At 34.2% G+C, this 21,721-nt stretch overlaps 6 protein-coding genes and 12 pseudogenes across 18 annotated transcripts, besides 3 other annotated features; 8 read left to right on the top strand and 10 right to left on the bottom strand.

The window, feature by feature from the left end:
• Positions 1 to 193: 193 nt before the first annotated feature.
• Positions 194 to 514, bottom strand: TVAGG3_1083330 (uncharacterized protein; the record flags this gene model as incomplete). The annotated part of the gene is made up of 1 exon (XM_001298103.1): positions 194 to 514. One exon carries the CDS (start codon positions 512 to 514, stop codon positions 194 to 196), a length of 321 nt encoding a protein of 106 aa, XP_001298104.1.
• Positions 515 to 675: 161 nt separating this feature from the next.
• TVAGG3_1083320 lies at positions 676 to 1,179 on the bottom strand (annotated as a pseudogene). Its single transcript has one exon. A coding segment is annotated over exon 1 (504 nt).
• A 466-nt stretch (positions 1,180 to 1,645) lies between these two features.
• Positions 1,646 to 2,119, top strand: TVAGG3_1083310 (annotated as a pseudogene). Its single transcript has one exon. A coding segment is annotated over exon 1 (474 nt).
• Positions 2,120 to 2,346: 227 nt separating this feature from the next.
• On the top strand, positions 2,347 to 3,194 carry TVAGG3_1083300 (annotated as a pseudogene). The gene has a single exon. A coding segment is annotated over exon 1 (848 nt).
• Positions 3,195 to 3,383: 189 nt separating this feature from the next.
• Positions 3,384 to 4,323: a mobile genetic element.
• Positions 4,324 to 4,343: 20 nt separating this feature from the next.
• Positions 4,344 to 4,684: a mobile genetic element.
• A 445-nt stretch (positions 4,685 to 5,129) lies between these two features.
• On the top strand, positions 5,130 to 5,877 carry TVAGG3_1083270 (annotated as a pseudogene). Its single transcript has one exon. A coding segment is annotated over exon 1 (748 nt).
• Positions 5,878 to 5,957: 80 nt separating this feature from the next.
• Positions 5,958 to 21,721: part of a mobile genetic element that runs on past the window's edge.
• Positions 6,443 to 6,877, top strand: TVAGG3_1083260 (protein of unknown function, DUF4106 family; the record flags this gene model as incomplete). Its single annotated transcript, XM_051256743.1, has 1 exon — positions 6,443 to 6,877. One exon carries the CDS (start codon positions 6,443 to 6,445, stop codon positions 6,875 to 6,877), a length of 435 nt encoding a protein of 144 aa, XP_051076030.1.
• Positions 7,031 to 7,629, top strand: TVAGG3_1083250 (annotated as a pseudogene). Its single transcript has one exon. A coding segment is annotated over exon 1 (599 nt).
• Positions 8,226 to 8,636, top strand: TVAGG3_1083240 (protein of unknown function, DUF4106 family; the record flags this gene model as incomplete). Its single annotated transcript, XM_051256742.1, has 1 exon — positions 8,226 to 8,636. The coding sequence occupies one exon, from the start codon at positions 8,226 to 8,228 to the stop codon at positions 8,634 to 8,636; it is 411 nt and encodes a 136-aa protein (XP_051076029.1).
• TVAGG3_1083230 lies at positions 10,775 to 11,844 on the top strand (annotated as a pseudogene). Its single transcript has one exon. A coding segment is annotated over exon 1 (1,070 nt).
• TVAGG3_1083220 lies at positions 12,345 to 12,795 on the bottom strand (annotated as a pseudogene). The gene has a single exon. A coding segment is annotated over exon 1 (451 nt).
• Positions 12,847 to 13,707, top strand: TVAGG3_1083210 (annotated as a pseudogene). The gene has a single exon. A coding segment is annotated over exon 1 (861 nt).
• Positions 14,217 to 15,041, bottom strand: TVAGG3_1083200 (KilA, N-terminal/APSES-type HTH, DNA-binding family; the record flags this gene model as incomplete). Its single annotated transcript, XM_051256741.1, has 1 exon — positions 14,217 to 15,041. The coding sequence occupies one exon, from the start codon at positions 15,039 to 15,041 to the stop codon at positions 14,217 to 14,219; it is 825 nt and encodes a 274-aa protein (XP_051076028.1).
• TVAGG3_1083190 lies at positions 15,196 to 15,740 on the bottom strand (annotated as a pseudogene). Its single transcript has one exon. A coding segment is annotated over exon 1 (545 nt).
• Positions 16,018 to 16,191, bottom strand: TVAGG3_1083180 (annotated as a pseudogene). Its single transcript has one exon. A coding segment is annotated over exon 1 (174 nt).
• On the bottom strand, positions 16,560 to 17,495 carry TVAGG3_1083170 (annotated as a pseudogene). The gene has a single exon. A coding segment is annotated over exon 1 (936 nt).
• Positions 19,256 to 20,121, bottom strand: TVAGG3_1083160 (annotated as a pseudogene). Its single transcript has one exon. A coding segment is annotated over exon 1 (866 nt).
• On the bottom strand, positions 20,274 to 20,504 carry TVAGG3_1083150 (uncharacterized protein; the record flags this gene model as incomplete). The annotated part of the gene is made up of 1 exon (XM_051256740.1): positions 20,274 to 20,504. The coding sequence occupies one exon, from the start codon at positions 20,502 to 20,504 to the stop codon at positions 20,274 to 20,276; it is 231 nt and encodes a 76-aa protein (XP_051076027.1).
• TVAGG3_1083140 (phage tail repeat-like family) lies at positions 20,551 to 20,775 on the bottom strand (the record flags this gene model as incomplete). Its single annotated transcript, XM_051256739.1, has 1 exon — positions 20,551 to 20,775. The coding sequence occupies one exon, from the start codon at positions 20,773 to 20,775 to the stop codon at positions 20,551 to 20,553; it is 225 nt and encodes a 74-aa protein (XP_051076026.1).

The following is a 21,721-nucleotide window of genomic DNA, read 5'->3' as shown; positions in this document are numbered from 1 at the left end:
GGGAAAACAAGTAATCAATTTAAGGAAGTCAATTTGGAAAATTGTTTTCACTTTAGGTCAGGTATGAGGGGCTTCCAGGGGCTGCGCCCCTTCTAGCCCTGAAGATGTTTAGTATAAATGAAGTTTATATTCGGAGGGCTTCCAGGCACTTCGTGCCCTCTAGCCCCGAAGATGTTTAGTATAAATGAAGTTTTTATTCGGAAAATTGTTCGTCTTCTGGTGTGAATTCGGAGGACTCTTCTTCTTCCTCCTCCTCTTCTTCCTCTTCTTCGTCATCGTCGGCGTAGTGGAGGAGGACGTAGTTCATCCAAATTCTGTATGGACGTCCTGATTTGGATTTAAATGAGATGGACATATTTTGTGTGAGTGTTATTTCAGTTTCGATAAAGAGTTGGTGTGCTGGTTTGAATATATGTTCGACGTAGGAGAATTTGTGCAACTCATCTTCTCCCAATTCTGTATTGATACAGACTTCGATGAAGTCACCACTGAGAATGTCTTCACCTGTGGGCATATCCACAACAATTAAATGAACGACACAATAGTTGTGAAATTCATTAGTAGGAAATACTGTTTGCCGCGTATTATATGAGGGAAAAATGTTTTTTCTTCCCCAAATTCATCTGCTACTTCATCTTCATCGTATCCGTTGTTAAAAGCTTTAAATTCATGTACAATTTGAGCAAATTGTTGACGGAGATTTGGTGGCATACGTAAGCAAGCTTGTAACAATGTCCTACCTTCCACACACTCAGCAAATATGGGAAGGTAGGAACATATAATGTCCGTCAATTGGTCCTGGTTGGGGACCAATTGACAGAGTTTTGTGTATGCCGTTATTGTTTCTTTAACGGTATTTGTGTAGATACGGTTATATGGAGTATTTCCCTGGTTGTTAAGGGAAAAATACTCATCCGATTGTAATTTCAATCTTGACCTCAACTCTTTGTTCGGTATTCTTTGGTCTATTCTTAGAGCTGTATTTGTTCGTGCGGGCTGTGGTTTTAAAACATTCGAGTCAAGTTTTAATTGCTTCGAATTGGATGTCGATTTGAATTGGGAGTCTTTTGAGTTCTCCTGAGCTTGGTTCTGTATTAAAGACTGAATAGCAGTGTCAGCTTCTTGTTTTTCGAGATAGTATTCTATTGAATTGGGCTTCACTGTTCGAGACGCGTACATTATGAAAAATGAACTGTTTTTTTTCGGACTACTCATAGAAAAGTTTAATAAACCGTTTTCGTCAACGGAACCCCCTCTATTTTTTTATTTTATTTAATAGTTCCGTTGGAAAACCGTTCCATCTCAAATATTGAATGAACTATAAACGTTTTTTGTTTTCTATATATACTTTTTTGTCCAACGGTAAAACTTTTTACACAACGGTTTTTGAGAGTCGTCGCTGTTGACTTTTTTTAGAGCACTCAAAATAGTATAACTTTGTCCGGACAAGTAAGGGTCTATCGTCGCTACAGGAAAAGTTACAGGCGTTCCAAGGAAGTATACTTTGAGAAGCCTTTTCCCTTATAGAATGAGATAGGACGGTTATTTTACAAAACTGACAACACTTTGACCGAGTAGTTTTTTGTGCTGAACAAAAAGTGTCATATAAACATCTGTCAAAAACCGCTTTTTAACTTCACTTAAAATGCCACGTAAGCTACGTAAGAATATACGTAAGAGGAAGAGAGCATTGAAACATCCAATAGTAAAACTGACACCACAACAACAGTTGCAACAACAAATGATGAATGACCCCACTATGTTGCAACAAATGTCAAGCAACCCTATGCTTTTAAACCGAGTTATTGGTGCACAGAGTGGAGGTTTAAGAGCGGCACTTTTAGCGAAAATGGCAGGCTATGGTGGAGCTGCAGACGGAACAGCTTATAACCCTCAAAGTCAAATGAATTTGAGTTCACTCAAAAATCAAATAACAGATGTCAAAAAGTCAAACATAGACATACAGAAACAAATAAGTGAAAACGAAAAGAAACTAGAATATGACAGACACACAAAGAAACTCAATGAGTTAAACGTAGAGAAAAAGAAGAAAGAAGAACAACTGAAAGAACTAAGTACAGAGGAATATGCGAAAAAAGTGTCAGAAAAAGCAGCAGAAGTAGCAAAAATGGAACAAGATGTCATAAATTTGAAAAACCATACTACTCAATATAAAGTACTGAAAGATGAAGAGATAAAACAAAAAGCCCTGAAGACATATATGGATAGCGATGAGTATAAAAAAGAAGTTGAAGCAAATGTAAAGGCAGAAAAACTTTTACAGTTGCAAAACCAAACCGTACAGTATGAAAACTTAGCACAAGAAAGTAAAAATAACGACGCGCCATGCAAAAGGCAATGAAAAGCGCAGAATATATAAAAGCTAATAATGACTGGTTAGATGCCCAAGCCAACGCTAAAGCAGCCCAACTTATAGGGTCAATAAGGACAAAAATACAAGCGGATGAAGACAGTTCAAATGAAGCTTTAATGAATGCTGACTTTAAGAATGCCTTCGAAGCTCTTCATAGTAAGGTGAAACTAGTGAACGACTTCTCATCTGGAAAGAAACTGAAGTCTGAAGGTTTCGACAAAGAGTTAAAGAAGTAGCACAAAATATGACGAAAATAACAGATGCAGCAACGAGACAGGCAGTTCAAAGTGCCTATGACGCCGTTAGAGCAACTGTTGTGGAAAGTCAAGAAAAAGAGTTACAACAGACCAAAACAGACCTAGTAAATGCTTTCTTAAGAACGAAAAGTCAGGTAGGACATTATGCTGCAGATGGAACATATGTGCCAGCTGGTGGAACTTATATACCACCAAACCCTCCAAGAGAAGCACCTGCACCAGGACTACCTAAAACATTTACATCGTCACATGGACACAGACACAGGCATGCACCAAAACCAACACAACAACCAACACAACAACCAACAGTTCAAAATCCAGCACCACAACAACAACCAAAACCAACAGTTCAAAATCCAGCACAGCAACCAACAGTTCAAAATCCAGCACCACAACCAAAACCAGCACAACAACAACCACAAACAGAGCAAGGACATAAAAGAAGTAGAGAACTGTTGCATGCTAAGTTCGGTCAAAATGTAAACCTCTCAATTTTATCGTCGGGGGAAGTAACTCAATTCCTTCAAAATTATTCTTTAAATATTGAATTTAAAGTTATTTAATTTGGATTATAAATAAATAGGCTAATACAATATTTAAAAATGAGAAAAAATAACTTTTCAAAGAACTTTTCATAATCTCAAAGAAAATTTTTTATTCAATAATTATATAAATTAATTAACATTCATAATGAAATTGGATTTTTTTTATAAAAAATTGGTCCTACTTAACTTTTTGAGAGAATTTGGCTTTCTCGTAAACGAAAAAGGGGATTTGACGGAGTCAAATCCCCGCTCACAAAAAGTGGACTTTACATGTCAAATTTTATATGCATGTAATGTCCACTTTTATGAGTTTTAGGAAGGAATTGGAAGCCATGAGTTACTGACATTGCATCAGTATCTCATAGCCTCCAATTCCTTCAAAAAATGGGAGAAACTTTGTCCGAATAGTTTAACATTCGGACAAAGTTTCTCCCATTTTAAGAAGGAATTGGAGGGTAAGAGATATACCATATGAACGTATATCTCTTACCCTCCAATTCCTTCTAGAAAGTGTCCAAACTTTGGGTTAATTGCAAAGTATTAACCCAAAGTTTGGACACTTTCAAGTGGAGATGGAAGGCTTTGGGGTATATATTAATACAATATACCTCAAAGCCTTCCATCTCCACTACAAATGTGAGAAACTTTGTCCGAATAGTTTAACATTCGGACAAAGTTTCTCCCATCTTTCAATGTAATTGCTACCTGTGAGGTACTGACTTGAAGTCAGTGCTTCACAGGTAGCAATATCCAAAAATTTAAAAACATTTTATCAGTTCGTTAGAGAACTAGAGCCTCCTAGGTACTGAACCAGAATCAGTGCCTAGGGGACTCTAGTGATCTATATAAATCTGAGAAACTTTGAGGAAATTGTTCGACATTTCCTCAAAGTTTCTCAGCAATTTAGCGAGGAATGTTCGTTATCGTGTAGATATTTATAATATATACATGATAACAAACATTCCCCGCTAAAAGATGTAAAATCTTATAAGAAATAATTGCAAAAGAATAACAAATTGCAACAAATTTTATATGAAACTGAACCTTATGAGGTAGTGATTCAAGATCACCGCCTCATAAGATTCAGTTTCAATCTCAAGTATCTCAAAAGTAAGGCTCTATTTTTTGCCATGTAAAGTGTCACTTTTTCTGTCCAAATGATAAGTTATTCAGAGAAAGTTTCCCAGCTATCAAGAGGGAATTGTTCCTTATGAGTTATATATTCATACTGTATACCTCATAAGGAACAATTCCCTCCTTAAAACGAGAAAACTTGTTCGAAATTGTTTATCATTTCGAACAAGTTTTCTCGTTTTTAATAAGAAACTAAAGGCTATGAGGCACTGATTATATATTAGTGCCTCACAGCCTTTAGTTTCTAATAGATAGCTGGGAAACTTTCTCCAAATGATAAGTTATTCAGAGAAAGTTTCCCAGCTATCAAGAGGGAATTGTTCCTTATGAGGTATATAGTTATAATGTATACCTCATAAGGAACAATTCCCTCATTAAAATCGTAGATATTTTTTACTTATTACTCATGCTTTCAAAATCACAATCCTCTGAAAAGTTATTTTTTATTAAGAATTTAGAATTTTGATAAATACCTTTTTTCAATTTGATATAATACTTATATATTTTCAAAAAGACATTTTGAAAAGATATCTCAAAAGTTCTCTGAAAACCTATTTTTGATTAATTTTGAGAAATATCCGTATTAAATTAATCAATAAATTCATTCAACACTACTTTAATTTTTAAATTCAAAAAATTATATGTGCTTCTTAAAATGTCTCACAAAAATTTTATTATAAAATTATATACAATATTAAAAATCCCACAACATTTTTTACTTTACATAATCGTACTTCCTCGATGATTAATTTCCCCTCAATTCCTATCGTTGACCGAACTTAGCATGCAACAGAACAAGGAAACCAAGAATTCTTAAAAATGCTTAAGGAAGATTATGGTTACCCAGATACTCTTGACTTTAGTGACAGATATAAAGAAGCTATTAGAAAGTTCAAGGAAGGAAATACTGACCCGAACCTATTTAGCTTTATGGTTCAGCACCAAATGGGATATAATTTCAAACCTGGAAAATACAAGCTCGCTAAGGGATATGATTTAATAGCATATCATCCAAATGACATGAATGAATTTACTCCGAGATATTTGGTGTCAGAGCTAAATGATAATTCAACTCTCTTCATGAAACGCGTAAAAAATAGAGACGGAACGAAAGAAGAAAGGTTTATGAGTCCGGATGACTTAGATAGGGAACTTGTTAAAAACGGTCTCGGAATATATGAAATGCCACCAGATGAGGTACAAGAAACTCAACAGGAAGAAGTTCAGATACAACCAGACATGGAAGAAATAGTTCAGCAACAACAGCTAGAAGAGCCTGAAGGAAACGAACAAGTCCCTCCTTTGGAAACTAACTTCACAGAACTAGATGAAGATTTGGAACAGCCGAAAAATCTTGACCCTCAACAAGAGTATGCGGAGAATATGGAATCTTTCCAAGAGTCTAAGAAAAATTCGGCTGACATAGTAGAAGAATATCGAAAAATGTTCACCGACATACAAAAGACTCCAACATCAGATGAAAATATTCAGCATAGAATGGAAGAACTGAAAGAAAGTGTACGCAAATACAACAATCCTTTTTACTTACGACCATATAACGTTCAATCTTTGGCTGAACTCGGTGAAAATAAAAGGTTAAATTTCACCAAAACATATAGAAATGAAACATTGTTTAAAGTTCATTCAGAACCTAACCAATATGGAAACAAACCTACTTTTGTTTCTGCAGACTATGGAACTACAATGAGATGGGGTCATAAAGCTAATCCGGATAGGTGGTTCATAAACTTACAACCACAATTCCAAGAAGTTGTAGACGCAATGGAAGTGAATGGTGAACCAGATATAGCTGGTATTTTCAGCGCGGCTTTAATGCCATTGAAAGATATAAACATGCAGATATTTTTGAACCAGTATGAAATGAACATGGCTGATGGAAATATAACACCTGACGTTCTAGAACATTTATCTCAAAGAACTACACAGAACCATAGAGATGGTATATTTGGTGAAGAGTTTAGAAAGAAAGTTAGGGAGAGAGAAGGAAGAGAACCTATTGTACATGACCTTGCAAACGAAAGTTTACAAAATGTCATAAAAACTTACTTTGCAGACAATGAACCGAGAAGGATGAATATTTAAGAAAACTCAAATGGACAGTACCAAATGAAATGTTAGTATTGAAAAACATGTTCCTTGACAAAATAAAACCAACTACAGAAATAAATGACGCAAGACTGAAACATTGGGTAAAAGCTTTCCCATTCACAAAAGATATTATTGGTAACATGGAAAGAAAACCAGAATGGCTACAAAAACATATATTTGGAAACGAGCTTATTCCATATGGACAAGCTCTGTTTGAAGAGCTTGAACCGGAAACTCAGGAAAGAGTCATGCAAACAATACGCGAAGACTCAAATACAAACTATGACAAAATCTTTCTAGGATATAGGTTACCTGAGATGGGCGACCAGAGCCCAAAGGCAAAAAGGACATGGGAAATTTACAACATACTAGGTGAACATGAGGCAAAGATGCAACAACTTGAAGCAGAGGGCAAGTTACCAAAAGCGACACCAAAGAAGAAGAGTAGAACAAAGTGAAAGTAGTGAAGAAGTAACTTCATCTAGTGAAAGTAGTGGCAATGAAGGAAAAAGAAGAGTTAAAAACTCAGTCAGGAAGAAAGTAAAGCTTGGTACGAGTGGGTTCTATTATGACACATAAATCCAACTATTCTATATTTTTACCCATATGAAATGTACGCCGCTCAGAATATAACGCCAACAGTTTTGGATGCCATGAACGGAAATGTTTCCGAATGGTATAACGAATGCGACAATGCCATTAGAAGGTCAGAAATAGTTCCTGGAACTTACGAATATACAACTGCTGTTTCTTATGGAAACGTAGGTGAGTTTGGAGAAGGTTCTTCAACAACAGTAGATATTGCTTGCGACAGGTTTCATATTATTTCTATTGACAACTCATTCTTATACGTGGAACAAGACATTGAAATAAAACCTTCTGCCAAGTTGTCTGACAAGAAAGGCTGCAATGGAATTTTCTATGTCGGATACCAATATGCTCCAGAAGTTTTTATGGGATATAAGATATATTCTAACTCTGACTTAGTTCAAACAGTAACATGGGCAAACTATGAATGGTTCGCTTTGAGAAACTCAGTACAACCACAAGCTAGAGAACAAACAGACCAGTATGCAAATATTGAGAAAATAAGAAGACTTGACCCTAACGTTCCAGGAGTTTATGTTAACCTTTCTGGTTCAGATGGAACTGCTGCCACTAAAGTAAAACTGAAACTTAGAGTTCCTTTGTCATCTTTCCTCATCTTCAGGTTTTTAAGATACTTGCCAAACTGGGCAGGAAAAATTTCTATCGAACTTACTCCAAGCAAAAAATAACTTAGTCATTGCACCAACACAAGACCCATTCAGCATTACTGTAGCTGGAACTGGTGGAGCCAAGTTCTGTGACTTTTGCAAAGACAAAGTTGACTTAGACTTTGGTTTCTCAAACTTCAACAATGAAGTAAACTATTATTTCAATGCTGCTGGAACTGCTTGGGACCCAGTTAAGTTTACATGCGAAAAGTTTGAATGCAAGAGAATAGAAAGCAGACTTGCAGTCTATATGTTGGACCCAGATATTTCAAATGCTTTAGCTGCCAAATATATTGCAGTTCCACTTATGTTCCCTATACACCAAATATCTGTCAAAGACTTTGCAGGTGAAGTTGGAAACCAAAGTGCTGACCCAGGTGCAAGAACAGATATTGCTTTAACAACTGCAATGAAACATGCAGATACTATGTTTGTACTGTTCAGACGAACTATAAATGACTATTCTTGTTTCTACAACCCCGGTATTAAATATCATATAAACATAGATGGCAAATATTATCCAAGAGAAGAATATTCTACAGTTGAGGATATGAGGTCATACAACTTGACATTAGATGCTATGAACTTTAACAACAACTTCACAACAACCATTAACCCTGAAATGCAAAGTTCTATTATGCCATATGTGAAAGTATGGACTCATACAGGAGGTCAAAAAACTCAATATACAAATGGAGACCGTTCAAACTTTTGGCTTGGCATTCCATTTGCTGACTCAGAAGACTTTATGGGTGGTATTTCAACTGTTGGTACAGTACAAATACAATATACTGGTGACAGAGACGGTCCAGATGAATTGAAAGCAAAGAAGTTTACAAAACCAATAGCACTTTTCACGGAAGATGCTCTTTTGAAGATTCGTTCGATGAAACCTGCTGGGGCTCCTCAGATTGGCATAACGACAGCTTCCATCGAGCAGATTTTGGCAGCAGGTCAGTAAGTTGTTCTTGAACTGACTTCTCTCCGTCAAATATTGACAGTACGCCAGTTTTGACATAATATTGTAAGATAAACTTACCTTTAGAAATATCTGTAAGTTTTGTTGTTATATTTTTGTCAACGTCAAGAACTTTCACCATTTCAGTTATACCAACTTTCTTTGCTTTATGAAAATATTTTGGTTCAGCAAATATTGCTATTCTATAACATTTACCATTGTTTGTATAAAGAACTATTCTGTCAATGAACTTGTATTGTTTGTGAGTATAAACCTTGTTTTGCTTCAATTCGAAGAGATATCCGAATACGTCCATCTTTTTATTCTAAGTAAAATGTCATTTCCGAAAAATAGAAGCGTAAGTGTTTCAAAAGGTTTAATGGCGGTGGCAGATGTGAAGTTAAATTCACCAACTCAAACAAACAGTCAAAGTGTTATTGTCAATGTCAAAGACAGAGATGTTGAAGTGGGGAAACCATACGAAGACGAAGATGGTATAACAATTGTTCCTGTAAAAGAACCAACATATCCTGAAGTCAACAGAGACTTAAGTTCTGTTGCAGATATTCGAAACGACTACCAACAACTGAAAGACAAACTTCAAACTCAGGAGAAGATTTGTCAAGCTTTAAGTATAATGTTAAACTTGGTCGAACACAACCCTGTAAAAGTGAACTCATATGTCATCACACCTCATGAAGTTTTGAAAGAACTATTGAAACTTTTGACAGAGGCAGACGATATAAACATCAAAGAAATAGAACCCGACATTAGTTGCTGTGGTGTTTCATATAATGTCATTGACAAGATATACGTTATGAAAGGAGGTGAAACGTTGAACTTAAAGTATAGTTTCCCAGACGTTATAAAAATATTTGACGACCACAACATTTCATTAAAGTTTATTTGCTAAGTAAAAATGTCAAAACTTCTTGAAAGATGTTTGAAGAAAAATAATATAGACTTTATTTCAATGTAAAGGACTTTACACACTTTTGAACGATATGAAAGACCCTGTTTGTTTGTTCGTGTAGACAAAGGAAAGTTCTATGTCTTTACAAAATATTTGAACTTCTTAGACAGAGAACTTCAAGAAACGCCATGTGAAAGTTTAGATGAAGTTCTTCTCCACTTTCAGAAAAACTTTTAAATATATATAAATGGCAGAAGACATAATGGTTTATACTATTACGACTAAAACCCTGAGTCATATAATTCTATAACAACAAACTTACAAAGTCCTCAAGGACGGTATTGTAAACTAACCTTAAACACAATGACGACTAAAGCCTGTTTTTGCTCTTTGACACCAGAAGACTTTATTGTTGTTGAATGGTAAAAAATACTCCTTTGAAGATACTTACTCAGATATACCACCAACAGGTTTTTGTTGACTTATTTAATACTTTAAGGACGGGTGTAACATGTGCTGCAACTAGAGCAGGTTTCATTATGTTTGGATGTCCGACTGAGTTTACTATAAACGATATGAGCATAATACAAAACTTATTTCTGGTTTTTACTACCAACAGTTCCTATAACAGGAAAAGGTGTCATACAAGGAATGTCTATTCATTGACATTAAGCACACCAATCTTATATATTGTTTCAAACTTAGGTTCAAAGTGTTATTCGAATGTCGACAGAAACTATTATGACCAAAAGATACTTATGCGTATAAACAATACTTTCTCTGCTGGTTTGCCTATTGTTCATTCGAATGCAGAATTTTCAACCTTAGTGAACTCAAACACTTTGGCAAGTATAACGTTGACATTAGTTTGACGCAAGCTTTGTTCCTGTAAAACTTTTATGTCCTATGTATTTGTCAATGACGGCAGAAAGTTTCGAATTGGAAGATGCAACTGGTGAAAGTATTGTATTACAAGAACAACTTCAACAACAAATAGCTCAAGAAAAAAATGCAACAAATGCAACAAATGCAACAAATGCAACAACAAAGTCAAGAATAAAAAAATAATATTTTTTTTATTTTTATAAAAATGTACAGAATAGATGTTTCAGATTTTTATGACTTCCAAGCATTCAGAAATATGTGTCCATTTAGAGACTATAACAAAGCAGTCGAGAATTTGAAACGTTTAGTCATTTATGTCGACTCTGCCCCAGAATGTTATGTCATGAAAGAATGGGATGTTTGTCTTTAACAAACCAAGAGCAACAATAGTTTCAGAACAAGAATGTAGACAGAAACTTAAGAAAATAAAAGTCGTACAAGTTTGCATGAAGATGTTAGATGCTTGGGATATCTTATTGTCAAAGTTAGAAGATTTTTCAGTTCGAGGTATAAAGTTCTATACACCTTCTCCAAACTTTCTATTCTACTTCACTGGATATTAAATATGAACAAAGTAGAATGGAAAGAAAATATTATAGAAGCTTGGTTAGACCATGTCAAAGAAATTATATGCAATGGAAACGAAAAGGTTTATGAGTATTCTTATGTTGGTTTGCAAACATCTTACAACATCCAAGTGCTAAAAATGAAACTGCTCTCATTATAATTGGAAAACAAGGAACAGGTAAGAACACATTCTTTACAGATATTTTGTGCAAACTGTTAGAAGGTTATTCGAACCCTAATATGACAAACTTAGAAAACATCTGTGGCAAGTTTAACTCCTCAATAGAGAATATGAAACTTATAGTTTGCAATGAACTTCAAAGTATAGATACAACAAAAGTTTTAAACTCAGATGCTTTGAAGAGTCTTATAACAGATAAAGTTGGAGTTGTTGAAAGAAAGTATAAAGACCAAAGAGTTTGTGAAAAGTGTTGCAAACTTCATTATGGTTTCAAACAATGCTGTTCCGATGAAGTTAGAAAGTTCTGACAGAAGATATGTAGTTGTCAGAACGTCAGATTCTCATATGCAAGATACAGAATATTTTGACGACTTAGCAGAAACTTTGACATCTGACTTTTACAACCACTTGTTCTCATATTTTATGACATTAGATATTTCAAAGTTCAATCCAAGACAAATTCCACATACCGAAGAGAGACAAACATTGTTAGAAGCAAACAAGAGTGTATATGAACTGTTCATAGATGAAACTGACTTTGAGTGTTTAGATGAAAGGTCATTGTACGATTCGTATAAACAATATTGTCAAGAATATGGTTATATGACAGCTTCTAAACGAACATTCTGGCAAATGTCAAAAGTCTTTTAGACGTACAGAATGGTGTATATACAAAGAAAATTTTTCTGAGTAAATTTTAAAAAAATATTTTTTTTATCCGATAGAAAAAGATGGCAAAATTCATCTCAGTAAATAAGTACATGTCAGGACTTAAAGAGAACTAGACCCATTCACATATTTGAATGTTTACTTCTACCATTTTGAAAAGTCTTCATTCAGCAAAGTTTGGAACATCGAACCAGTTAAGTTTGCTATTGTGACTAAAAATGGTGCGAAATTTGAAGACTTAGACATAGAAGGTTTGTTAGCAGTCAAAGAAGTTTTGACAGAAGGTTTTCAAACCTTAAAGAAGGCAAAGCATACAAACTTGTTATACCTTATGAACCAAAGAAAGCAGACGACTATGAATATTATGAGTCTAAGATAGTTGAAGTTCAAGGTAATTGGGTAAAAAGATTTTAGAGTCTAAGCCAGTGTTTGCTCCTAAAGAGGAAGAGAACATTGACATTGACCCAGAAATGTTTCTAAAAATAAAATTTTATTTTTACATGTCATATCTCCCCTTCTCTGGAACTGGTTCAGGTTCTTTCTTCTCTTCTTCTACTTTCTTTTCTTTCTTTTCTTTCTTCTTCTTTTCTGGTGGAGTTATGTCAAATTTGGCGCAACCATATTTATGTAAAAGTTCTTTGTCCTTTAATAGCTCATCTATTCTGTTTTCTATTTCATCTTCAAGAACAGCGCATGTGTCTTCTTTGCATTCTAAGAAGTTTTGTTGGACTTCATCTCTCAAGAGGCGTCATCTCTGTCAACAAGTCTGTCATTGACAAATTTTAAGACTGCTCTGCTTAATGTTTTATGGTTCTTGTCATATTCCCAGAACAGAACTTTAGAACAAATTCACCTTTCTTGTTTACACTATGTAAGATTTTATGGTCGACAGATGTTTTGCTGTCAAAAAGCTTGTCTCGAATATAGATAGCGAAATCGCTAGACATTTTCTAAAAGATAAAAATTTTAATTTTTCTAAAAATATGTTAGAAAAAAAGTTTGCTGACATTGACAAGAAATTTGAGAATGTTTTAAACAAGAACAAGAGGAAGTTAGAAAATGCTCAGATAAAGCCTATACATGACAAGTTCTTATTTGCTCAGAATGGTATAACAGGTCTAATTGCACCACCTGGGTCGGGTAAGACTTTCACTTATCTTAAAATGGCTGCACAACAACAAGAACTAGATGAGAAGAACCCATTCTATGAGTTAGTTGTCATTTGTAGTACTTCTGGTCAATTTGACCAAACCGTCAATTCGTTCAAAGATATTATAAAGAAGTCTAAGTTAGTATGTATAAAAGACTCTGAGTTGTTAGATTGGATAAAGAAGTACCAAAGAAGAGTTTTGAAGTATAATGCTATAAATGAGTATATAAATTCTAAGTTTAAAGACCCAAATGAGGAAATGCAGAGAATATTAGAGAAGAAACACTTCAGAAACAAACAGAAAGAAATAGAATACATTTCGAAGAAATTGCAATCTTACGATTGGAAGACTTACCCTCATAGATGTCTTCTTATCTTAGATGATTTCGCCTCTCATCCTTTGTTAAAGAACAGAGAACAAGATATGTGTCGAATTCTTAAGAAGCTCAGACACTTTAACATCTCAGTCGTAATATGTGTACAGACAGCAAAGAGTTTAAGTAAGGATGTTAAAAGAATACTGACTGACATTATACTTTTCCCCGGATTGTCCGAAGACGATTTCATGGAACTTATGAAAGAGTCCATGGCAGGTAAGTTTGACAGATATGAACTATGGGAGAAGTACAAAGTCATACAAGACCCTCATACTTCTTTCAGAATTCATATCTACGCAAACAAAGTTCAAATTGTAAAAAGTCAAGCTTGAAAAATGTAAGTGTTTAGTCTTAGTAAGTCTGTTGTGGTGCTGGGGCTGTCGGTTCTTCTGGCTTTGGAAGGCATTCAGGAAGAGGAACGTCAGTCATCCGTTTGTGTCCTGTCGGAAGGAAAAATTTTTCCTGTCGGAAGGAAGAACTTTTCCTGTCGTCGGGAAAAACTTTTTCTGTCGGAAGGAAAAATTTTTCCTGTTGGAAGGAAAAACTTTTTCTGAAGTTCGACCAAAAAGTTCTCAATTTTCGAAAATTTGAATGGTTTACGGACGGACAACTGGAAGAGTTCTTCCTGTCGGAAGGAAAAATTTTTCCTGTTGGAAGGAAAATTTTTTCCTGTTGTCGGGAAAAACTTTTCCTGTCGGAAGGAAAAATTTTTCCCTTTGTCGGGAAAATATTTTCCTGTCGGATGGAAGGACTCGGAATGCCAGAAGGATTTGACGAGGCAATTTACCTAATTGAGCTACTTGAGCCATCTGAAGTCAAGCGTAAAAATAAAGAGTGCAATTTACTCTACTTGTTTGAAGTTGTCAAAATACTCTGTTATTTTTTCCTTTAACAATGACAAATCTTCTTTGAAGGTAAGAATTGTACAACCTTTCATATCATAGTGTGTTTGAGGTAACGTATCTTGAACTATTTGTTTCACATCTTCATTCGGTGTCATTGAAATCGGTAAGTTTTCGCGATAGAACCAATTTCTGTCAGATTTGTAAATCTTAGCAAGGTCGTAAAAGCTTTTGTTGTTTCTTCTGACTAAATGCAACATAACCATATCTTTATCTTCTTCATTTTCCATCTCTTCAGTATAAATCATATACTTATAGTTCTTTTCCTTTCCTTTTGGTACCGAACGTGGTATTCTTTTCTGAATGCTTTTGTCTTTTGCTTCAATGACTTCATCTTTTGCATGAAGTTTCTTTTCCATCTCTTCACGTTCTTGTCTATGAATTTCGTCAAGAAGTCTGTAAATATACCAAGCATAACGAGGCGAAGCCCACATTGCAACAGCATTTACAAGAAGTCTATGTACATACCAACCTCTCAAACCATTTGGCAAATTTTTACGATTTTCATGAGTTTTAGGCGACCCCGAAAAAAGTCGGTCTCGCTGTGCTTCGCTCAAAAGTTCTTGTGTGCTTTGGTTTTTGAACCAATCGTCTGTATGTTTGGTATCTGGTGCAAAACATGCTGTCAAAATACTTTGCATTTGGTACATATCGTCTTTGACCGAACGAATGAGACGGAGTTGTTTGTTAAACTGTATGTACTCGTATTCTTCATTTATAGCTTCATGGACTATAACTGTTGTTGTGTTCTCTGTTGTTGACATATCTGTCTTTACATACAAAATAAAAAAAATATTTTATAAAAAACTAACTTTATTTTCTGACTTTCACAAAAGACAAAAATAAACGCTTTACATGTATTTTTCAGCAACTTCGTCAAATAATTTTATAGCTTTATCTATCTCATCTACTTTAAACGTTTCTTTACCTTTTATGGGAGCACCATACATTTTCTCAAACTTTTCGAGTAGTTCTGTTTCTGCGGCTCTCATATCATTAACAAACACAACCTTGACTCTATTGACTGTAGAGTCATATCTTTGAGTTATATTATATGTTCTTCCTATCTTATATCTCTTTGTATTGAAGTCCTTCGGTTTCTGAACGATGTAAAGTAAGCCTTCACTGCAACGTTCCGTATCGAATGAACCATATGTTATGAAGTTATATCCAACAACTGGGTCTAACCATAACAAAACTATTGGTATAAGACTTTTGTCGATGAGATATGCTGCAGTTCCATAGAATCTTACCGATATCATAAGCTCAGGATTTCTTGTCAAAATTTTCTGAGTAGAAGCATTTCTAACCCAGTCCTTTGTTTTCTTTCCAGATGGAAATATAATGTCTGACAAAGAATATTTGTTGTATTTCTTTGAGTATCTTACGTTTAAATCACCTATTCTAACCAATTTGGTGTCATTGTCTATCTTTCTAACTGTTTCAAACTCAATGTTTGACATATATGTCTTTACATACAAAATAAAAAAATAAATAAAAATAAAACTAACTTTATTTTTTCTATCTTAAGGAAATTCATGATTTTCATAGAGTTTTGGCGACTGAGGTTTTTTTACTTACTCGCTGTTCTTCTCTCGGTTTTCATACGGAATCTCTTCTCTCGGTTTTCCGAGGGAAGCAAGCATATGAGGAAATTTCATGAAATTTGGTCATTTTTCAGCAAAAATATATTTTATGTTAGCATGTTAGATCTCACCTGTTTTTTCACCTCTTTTTTCACAAGCGTTTTACATGAATTGTACGATGTATATTTGAAATCCTAAACAGTTTTGTAGCTTCTATTTCTTCTTTTAGTACATCGAATGTTTTAACAATGCCGAAAGTCTCTTTATATTTCTTCTTGACGTCAGATAGAAGGAAATCTTCTGCTGTTGGATAGTTTTTGTCAAGACTTCATTGTAAATGACCAAAAATATATTTTATGTTAGAATGTTAGATCTAACATGTTTTCTAACACGTTTTCTAACATGGTCTAAAACACACAAAACTCATGAATTTTCAAGACTTCATCGAACTTAAATGTTTTGTCAAGACTTCATCGAACTTAAATGTTTTGTCAAGACTTCATTGTGAATGACCAAAAATATATTTTATGTTAGAATGTTAGATCTAACATGTTTTCTAACCTCTTTTCTAACATGGTCTAAAACACACAAAACTCATGAATTTTCGTGAATTTCCTTAAGATAGAAAAAATAATGTTTATGTTAGCATGTTAGATCTAACACGTTTTCTCACTTGTTTTCTAACATAACTATTTACAAGCGTTTTACATGGTATATGTTGCGATGGTTCATGACTCTAAACAATTTCGTAGCTTCTATTTCTTCTTTTAGTACATCGAATGTTTTAACAATGCCGAAGGTTTCTTTATATTTCTTCTTGACGTCAGATAGAAGGAAATCTTCTGCAGTTGGATAGTTTTTGTTTAGAAATTCTAACATGTTCATTTTATCTTCTACCGGCTTCTCTGCTTCTTTCTTTAAGTCTGCATAGTCGTTTCTCATACGTTCTATCTCTTTGACGGAGTAGTTATATTTCCTCATTGCTGCTTTACATTTAGAACATTGTGGGTTCAACTTTGCGTTATATTCTGAAACCTTACCTGCTAAAACAACTAAAGCGTCAATGGTTTTCTTTAACTCAAAAGTTGCTGGTTTTATCTGTTTATTCCATACTTTACCTCTTCTATCTTCATCTCTTATTTCCCAAACACATTCTGCAACTAACGAAACAAAGTTGTCGTATGTTTTAAACTCAACCGATTTATATATGTCAGAGATGTTCTTATATACCATGTCGCAATCTTTGTCCATAACCTTATGGTTGCAATGAAAACCAAGGAATTCATAGTTTACCTTTCGTATGAACTTCTTTATTTCTACTGAGTCAGTCGGTTTCACTTCTATTTCATCGAATTCAGGAATAGTGAGTTTTTGTTGCTGAATTTCAGGTAGTTTAGGCAAATGGTCAATAATGTCCTCCATTTCATAAAGATACTGTTCATTTTCTTCATTCTGTGCGGTACAGTCTAAATTACTTGTTAACAGTTCTTGCTTTATCTTCTGGATTTTTGTTTCGAAAGTATATGAAGATGGAATGAAGTTTTTCATCTCTACCAACATTGACGTAGGATTCATGACTAACGAGTTTGGTGCTGTTGTTGTTTGTATTGCTGTTGTGCCGATTGTTGACATTTTCTGTTCTTACATACAAAATAAAAAAAATAAAAAAAATAAAACTAACTTTATTTTTTATTTCGGGAAAATTCATGAAAATTCAAGAGGGTGAAAAAACAGGTGAAAAAAGAGGTTAGATCTAACATTCTAACATAAACTTTATTTTTGGTGTAAATTTCATGATTTTCGAGAGTTTTAGACCATGTTAGAAAACGTGTTAGAAAAGGTGTTAGATCTAACATTCTAACATAAACTTTATTTTTGGGTCCTTTACACTCATTACGAAGAAGTCTTGACAAAACATTTACGTTCATGTTTGACAAAGCATATACGTTCATGTTTGACAAAGCATATACGTTCATGTTTGACAAAGCATATACGAAGAAGTCTTGACAAAGCATTTACGTTCATGTTTGACAAAACATTTACGTTCATGTTTGACATAGAATTTACGAAGAAGTTTCGACAAAACATTTACGATGAAGTCATGACAAAACATTTACGAAGAAGTCTTGACAAATTCAATGAGGTGAGAAAACATGTTAGAAAAAGTGTTAGATCTAACATTCTAACATAAACATTATTTTTGGGTCCTTTACACTCATTACGATGAAGAAGTTTTGACAAAACATTTACGAAGAAGTTTCGACAAAACATTTACGATGAAGTTTTGACAAAACATTTACGAAGAAGTTTTGACAAAACATTTACGAAGAAGTCTTGACAAAGCATTTACGCTCATGTTTGACAAAGCATTTACGATGAAGTCATGACAAAACATTTACGAAGAAGTCATGACAAATTCAAGAGGTGAAAAAAGAGGTGAAAAAACAGGTGAGATCTAACCTTCTACCCGACATTCTCGTCAAATACAAAAAAATAAAAAAAATGACACTTTTTCATTAGATAACTGTTATTTTTTGACGAAGTGAACATTAACACTTCGTCAAAAAAATCCCTGAAATCATATCTTTTATACAAAAAAATACAAAAAAATGACACTTTTTCATTAGATAACTGTTATTTTTTGACGAAGTGAACATTAACACTTCGTCAAAAAAATCCCTGAAATCATATCTAACATACAAAAAAATGAAAAAAATGACACTTTTTCATTAGATAACTGTTATTTTTTGACGAAGTGAACATTAACACTTCGTCAAAAAAATCCCTGAAATCATATCTAACATACAAAATAAATAAAATAAAACTAACTTTATTTTTTCTATCTTAAGGAAATTCATGACAAATTCAAGAGGTGAGAAAACAGGTGAGAAAACAGGTGAGATCTCACCTCTTCACCTAAACATTATTTTTACTGAATTTAGCAACAAAATGAACGAGGTCAGGATGTATGTTGCTGAATTCATTCATAACACCCTTTGTAAGCTCATAAAATGCTTGTTTTGAGGTCGAGCCACTTTTGGCTCCACCGTATTCTTTCAACCAAAACTCAAGAATTTCCCGCATGAATTTTGTATAAAAAGCAACCGTCTGAATTCCGGCGGTTGCTATATTCTTCACAAAACATTTACGTTTAGTTTACGAAGAAGTCATGACAAAACATGTACGATGAAATCATGACAAAACATTTACGTTCATGTTTGACAAAACATGTACGAAGAAGTCTTGACAAAACATGTACGAAGAAGTCTTGACAAAACATGTACGAAGAAGTCTTGACAAAACATGTACGAAGAAGTCTTGAGTTTTCTACGATGTTAGAAAAGTGGTTAGAAAACGTGTTAGATCTAACATGCTAACATAAACATTATTTTTCAATACTTTTTCAGCACTTTTCTGTAGTTATATATGAAAGACAATTCGAGATAAAAGTCATAGTACAATGGAATAATATGTTGCACACCATTTGTTGTGAACCAAACTTGAAAGTCAGAGAAACTGTTACTAGGTGGTTCGTAGAATTTAGAAGCAAAGTCATAAAAGTCCTTACCAATACATAGAAAACTATTGTTGCTTGAACTGAAACTTGCATGACACATAACATTTTGAGGGTCAAACACGTTTCTATAAACTGTCAAATCTGCTGGTGGAAGTATAAATTTAAATGGACCATCTGGTGGTAATGGTTCGTTCTGGTTTAGTAACCGAAGAAATTGTGCCCAAGAACGTTTGTCTACTTTCCAAAATAAAAACTCTGTATCTCTTGGAGGGTTAATTTCAATCTTTTGAAATGAAACGGTGGAGTTCATCTTGTCATATTCTAGTTTCAGATAGTATGTTCCATTTAGTAAAAGAGTCGTATTTTTCTTGAAATTCCCAATAATATTTGTTCATTTGAGTTTGAAAGTCATTTAGAGTTTTCTCAAGACTTTCGTCTGAACGAACTGTAAAGATTCTCATTTCGTCAAATTTGTCTATTAGACCATCAGAACCTTTATACTGCCCATGAAAATATACTGCGAACATAAATGCGTTAGTTCTATTTGAAAACAAAACTCTTCTAAATCCTATTGCCTTTGCATCTGAAGGACTTTGAAGCCAACGAATTGGATAGTCAAACCTGTATGCTCGGGATGAATGAAATTTCTTCATCTGAAATAGTCCTACCAGCATTTGTAAAGATATAGTCTAATGGTTTTGTATCTGCTACTTTTGTTCTTTGTTTTTCAACCTGAAGCATTTAATATATGTAAAAATATATTGTTTTAAAATGGTATGCCATTTCATATTTCTCATCTAACAAACAAGTTTCCCAACGGTCTTCTCCAACAAACTCAGCGTACATTTCAAATAAAATAAAAAATGTCACTTTTTTTAAAAAAAATTTTTATTTCATGCAATGTTTAACACATCGAAAGGCATGTCCATAAGACGTTCTTCTTCTAACCTCTCTAGTCTGTTTGGATAATTGGCACGTGCTGTTTCCAAATCCATTTCGTAGCGAAGACCAGACAATTTGTCATAGACTTTTATGGGTCTTCCCTTCCTATATTTAAAATTCTTCGAAACTCTCCAACCATATCTTTGTAACTCTGCTTTTATTCTAGCAGACTTTCTATCCATTCTATATGGGGGCATTTTTATAAAAATAAAAAAATATTTTTTTTCTTTACTTTACATAACCGCCTGCTGCCATAAGTCTTTGACGCCAACCCATACCAGCTAATGAAGGTTGACTTGGTTTAGTTTGGAAACTAAACTTTGGTTTTGGTTTATCTTCAGTTTTTGGTTTTTCTTCTTCTATCGGTTTTTCGTCACTTTTCGGTTCCTCTGACTTTACTTCACTTGCAGGAACAGTTGTGTCGTCAACATCTTCATAAATATCATATGCCATTTGTTTTTGTTTTCCTTTCAACTTTTTGTGTTTGTTGTAAAGTTTAGAATATTTCGACTCTAAGTCAATGAGATGTTCTATAATGAACTGTTGGTCAGTGAAGTAAACTTTTCCATCTGTTGTCTCGAAAGCTCCTTCAGACTTCAATATTTATTTGTGAGAGTCTGTTTCTTTTTTGAGATACTAGCCGTTCCATTTTTATGAAAAGTGACTTTGTAGTTAGGGTTTGTATTTCCAGACCTGGCACTTTCTATTATTGAATTTTTCTCTTCATCTGTAAGTTCTTTGACAGGTTTTGACAATGGTTCTGAACTTTTTGTTTGTGGTGTCAAATCTACCGTTTCAACTTCTTCGGTCATTTCATCTCAGTAAAAAAATTTAGTTTGGTTTGTTTTCAACTGGTGTTTAGGTTTTTTAAGTCGGTCTAAAACTTCCTGAGGTATAGGAAGAACTTGACAAACACGTGGTGTAACTGCTGGAAGCCGACAAATCCATCTTGAACCCATTTGTCTCAATGCTGTATTGTTCATTTCATCTCAATAAAAAACTTTACATTCCCCAAGTTTGAGGTGGTTGCGGTTGGTTATTGTTTACCCACTGTTGTGCATGGTTATATCCTCTGTTAAAGAATCTTTCACCTTGGTCCATATAGTCCTGCTTGGTTATAGTAGTCATTTGCTTTGTTATAATAGTTTCCTGCTTGTCTTCCTACATTGTCCATCCATCCTTGAACTTTTCCTCTTGTTTCAGGATTTGGAATAAGATTTGTTGCATCTCGTGCTACATCCCAACCTTTCTGTACAGTTTGTATAATAGGTTGTGCTTTCTCTTTCAGTATACCTAATGTACTCAAAATCTTCCTTCCAATTCCAAATGCACCTCTGGCTATTGTTCCCACTGCGGGTAAAAATCTGGATGCAACTCCTGCTAATGCCCAAATAAACCC

This window comes from Trichomonas vaginalis (assembly GCF_026262505.1).
Source record: "Trichomonas vaginalis G3 chromosome Unknown ctg_162, whole genome shotgun sequence".
In the NCBI taxonomy this organism is placed as follows: Eukaryota; Parabasalia; order Trichomonadida; family Trichomonadidae; genus Trichomonas; species Trichomonas vaginalis.
The sequence above is the reverse complement of the archived record's forward strand: the minus strand, read 5'-3'. Positions and strand labels throughout refer to the sequence as shown.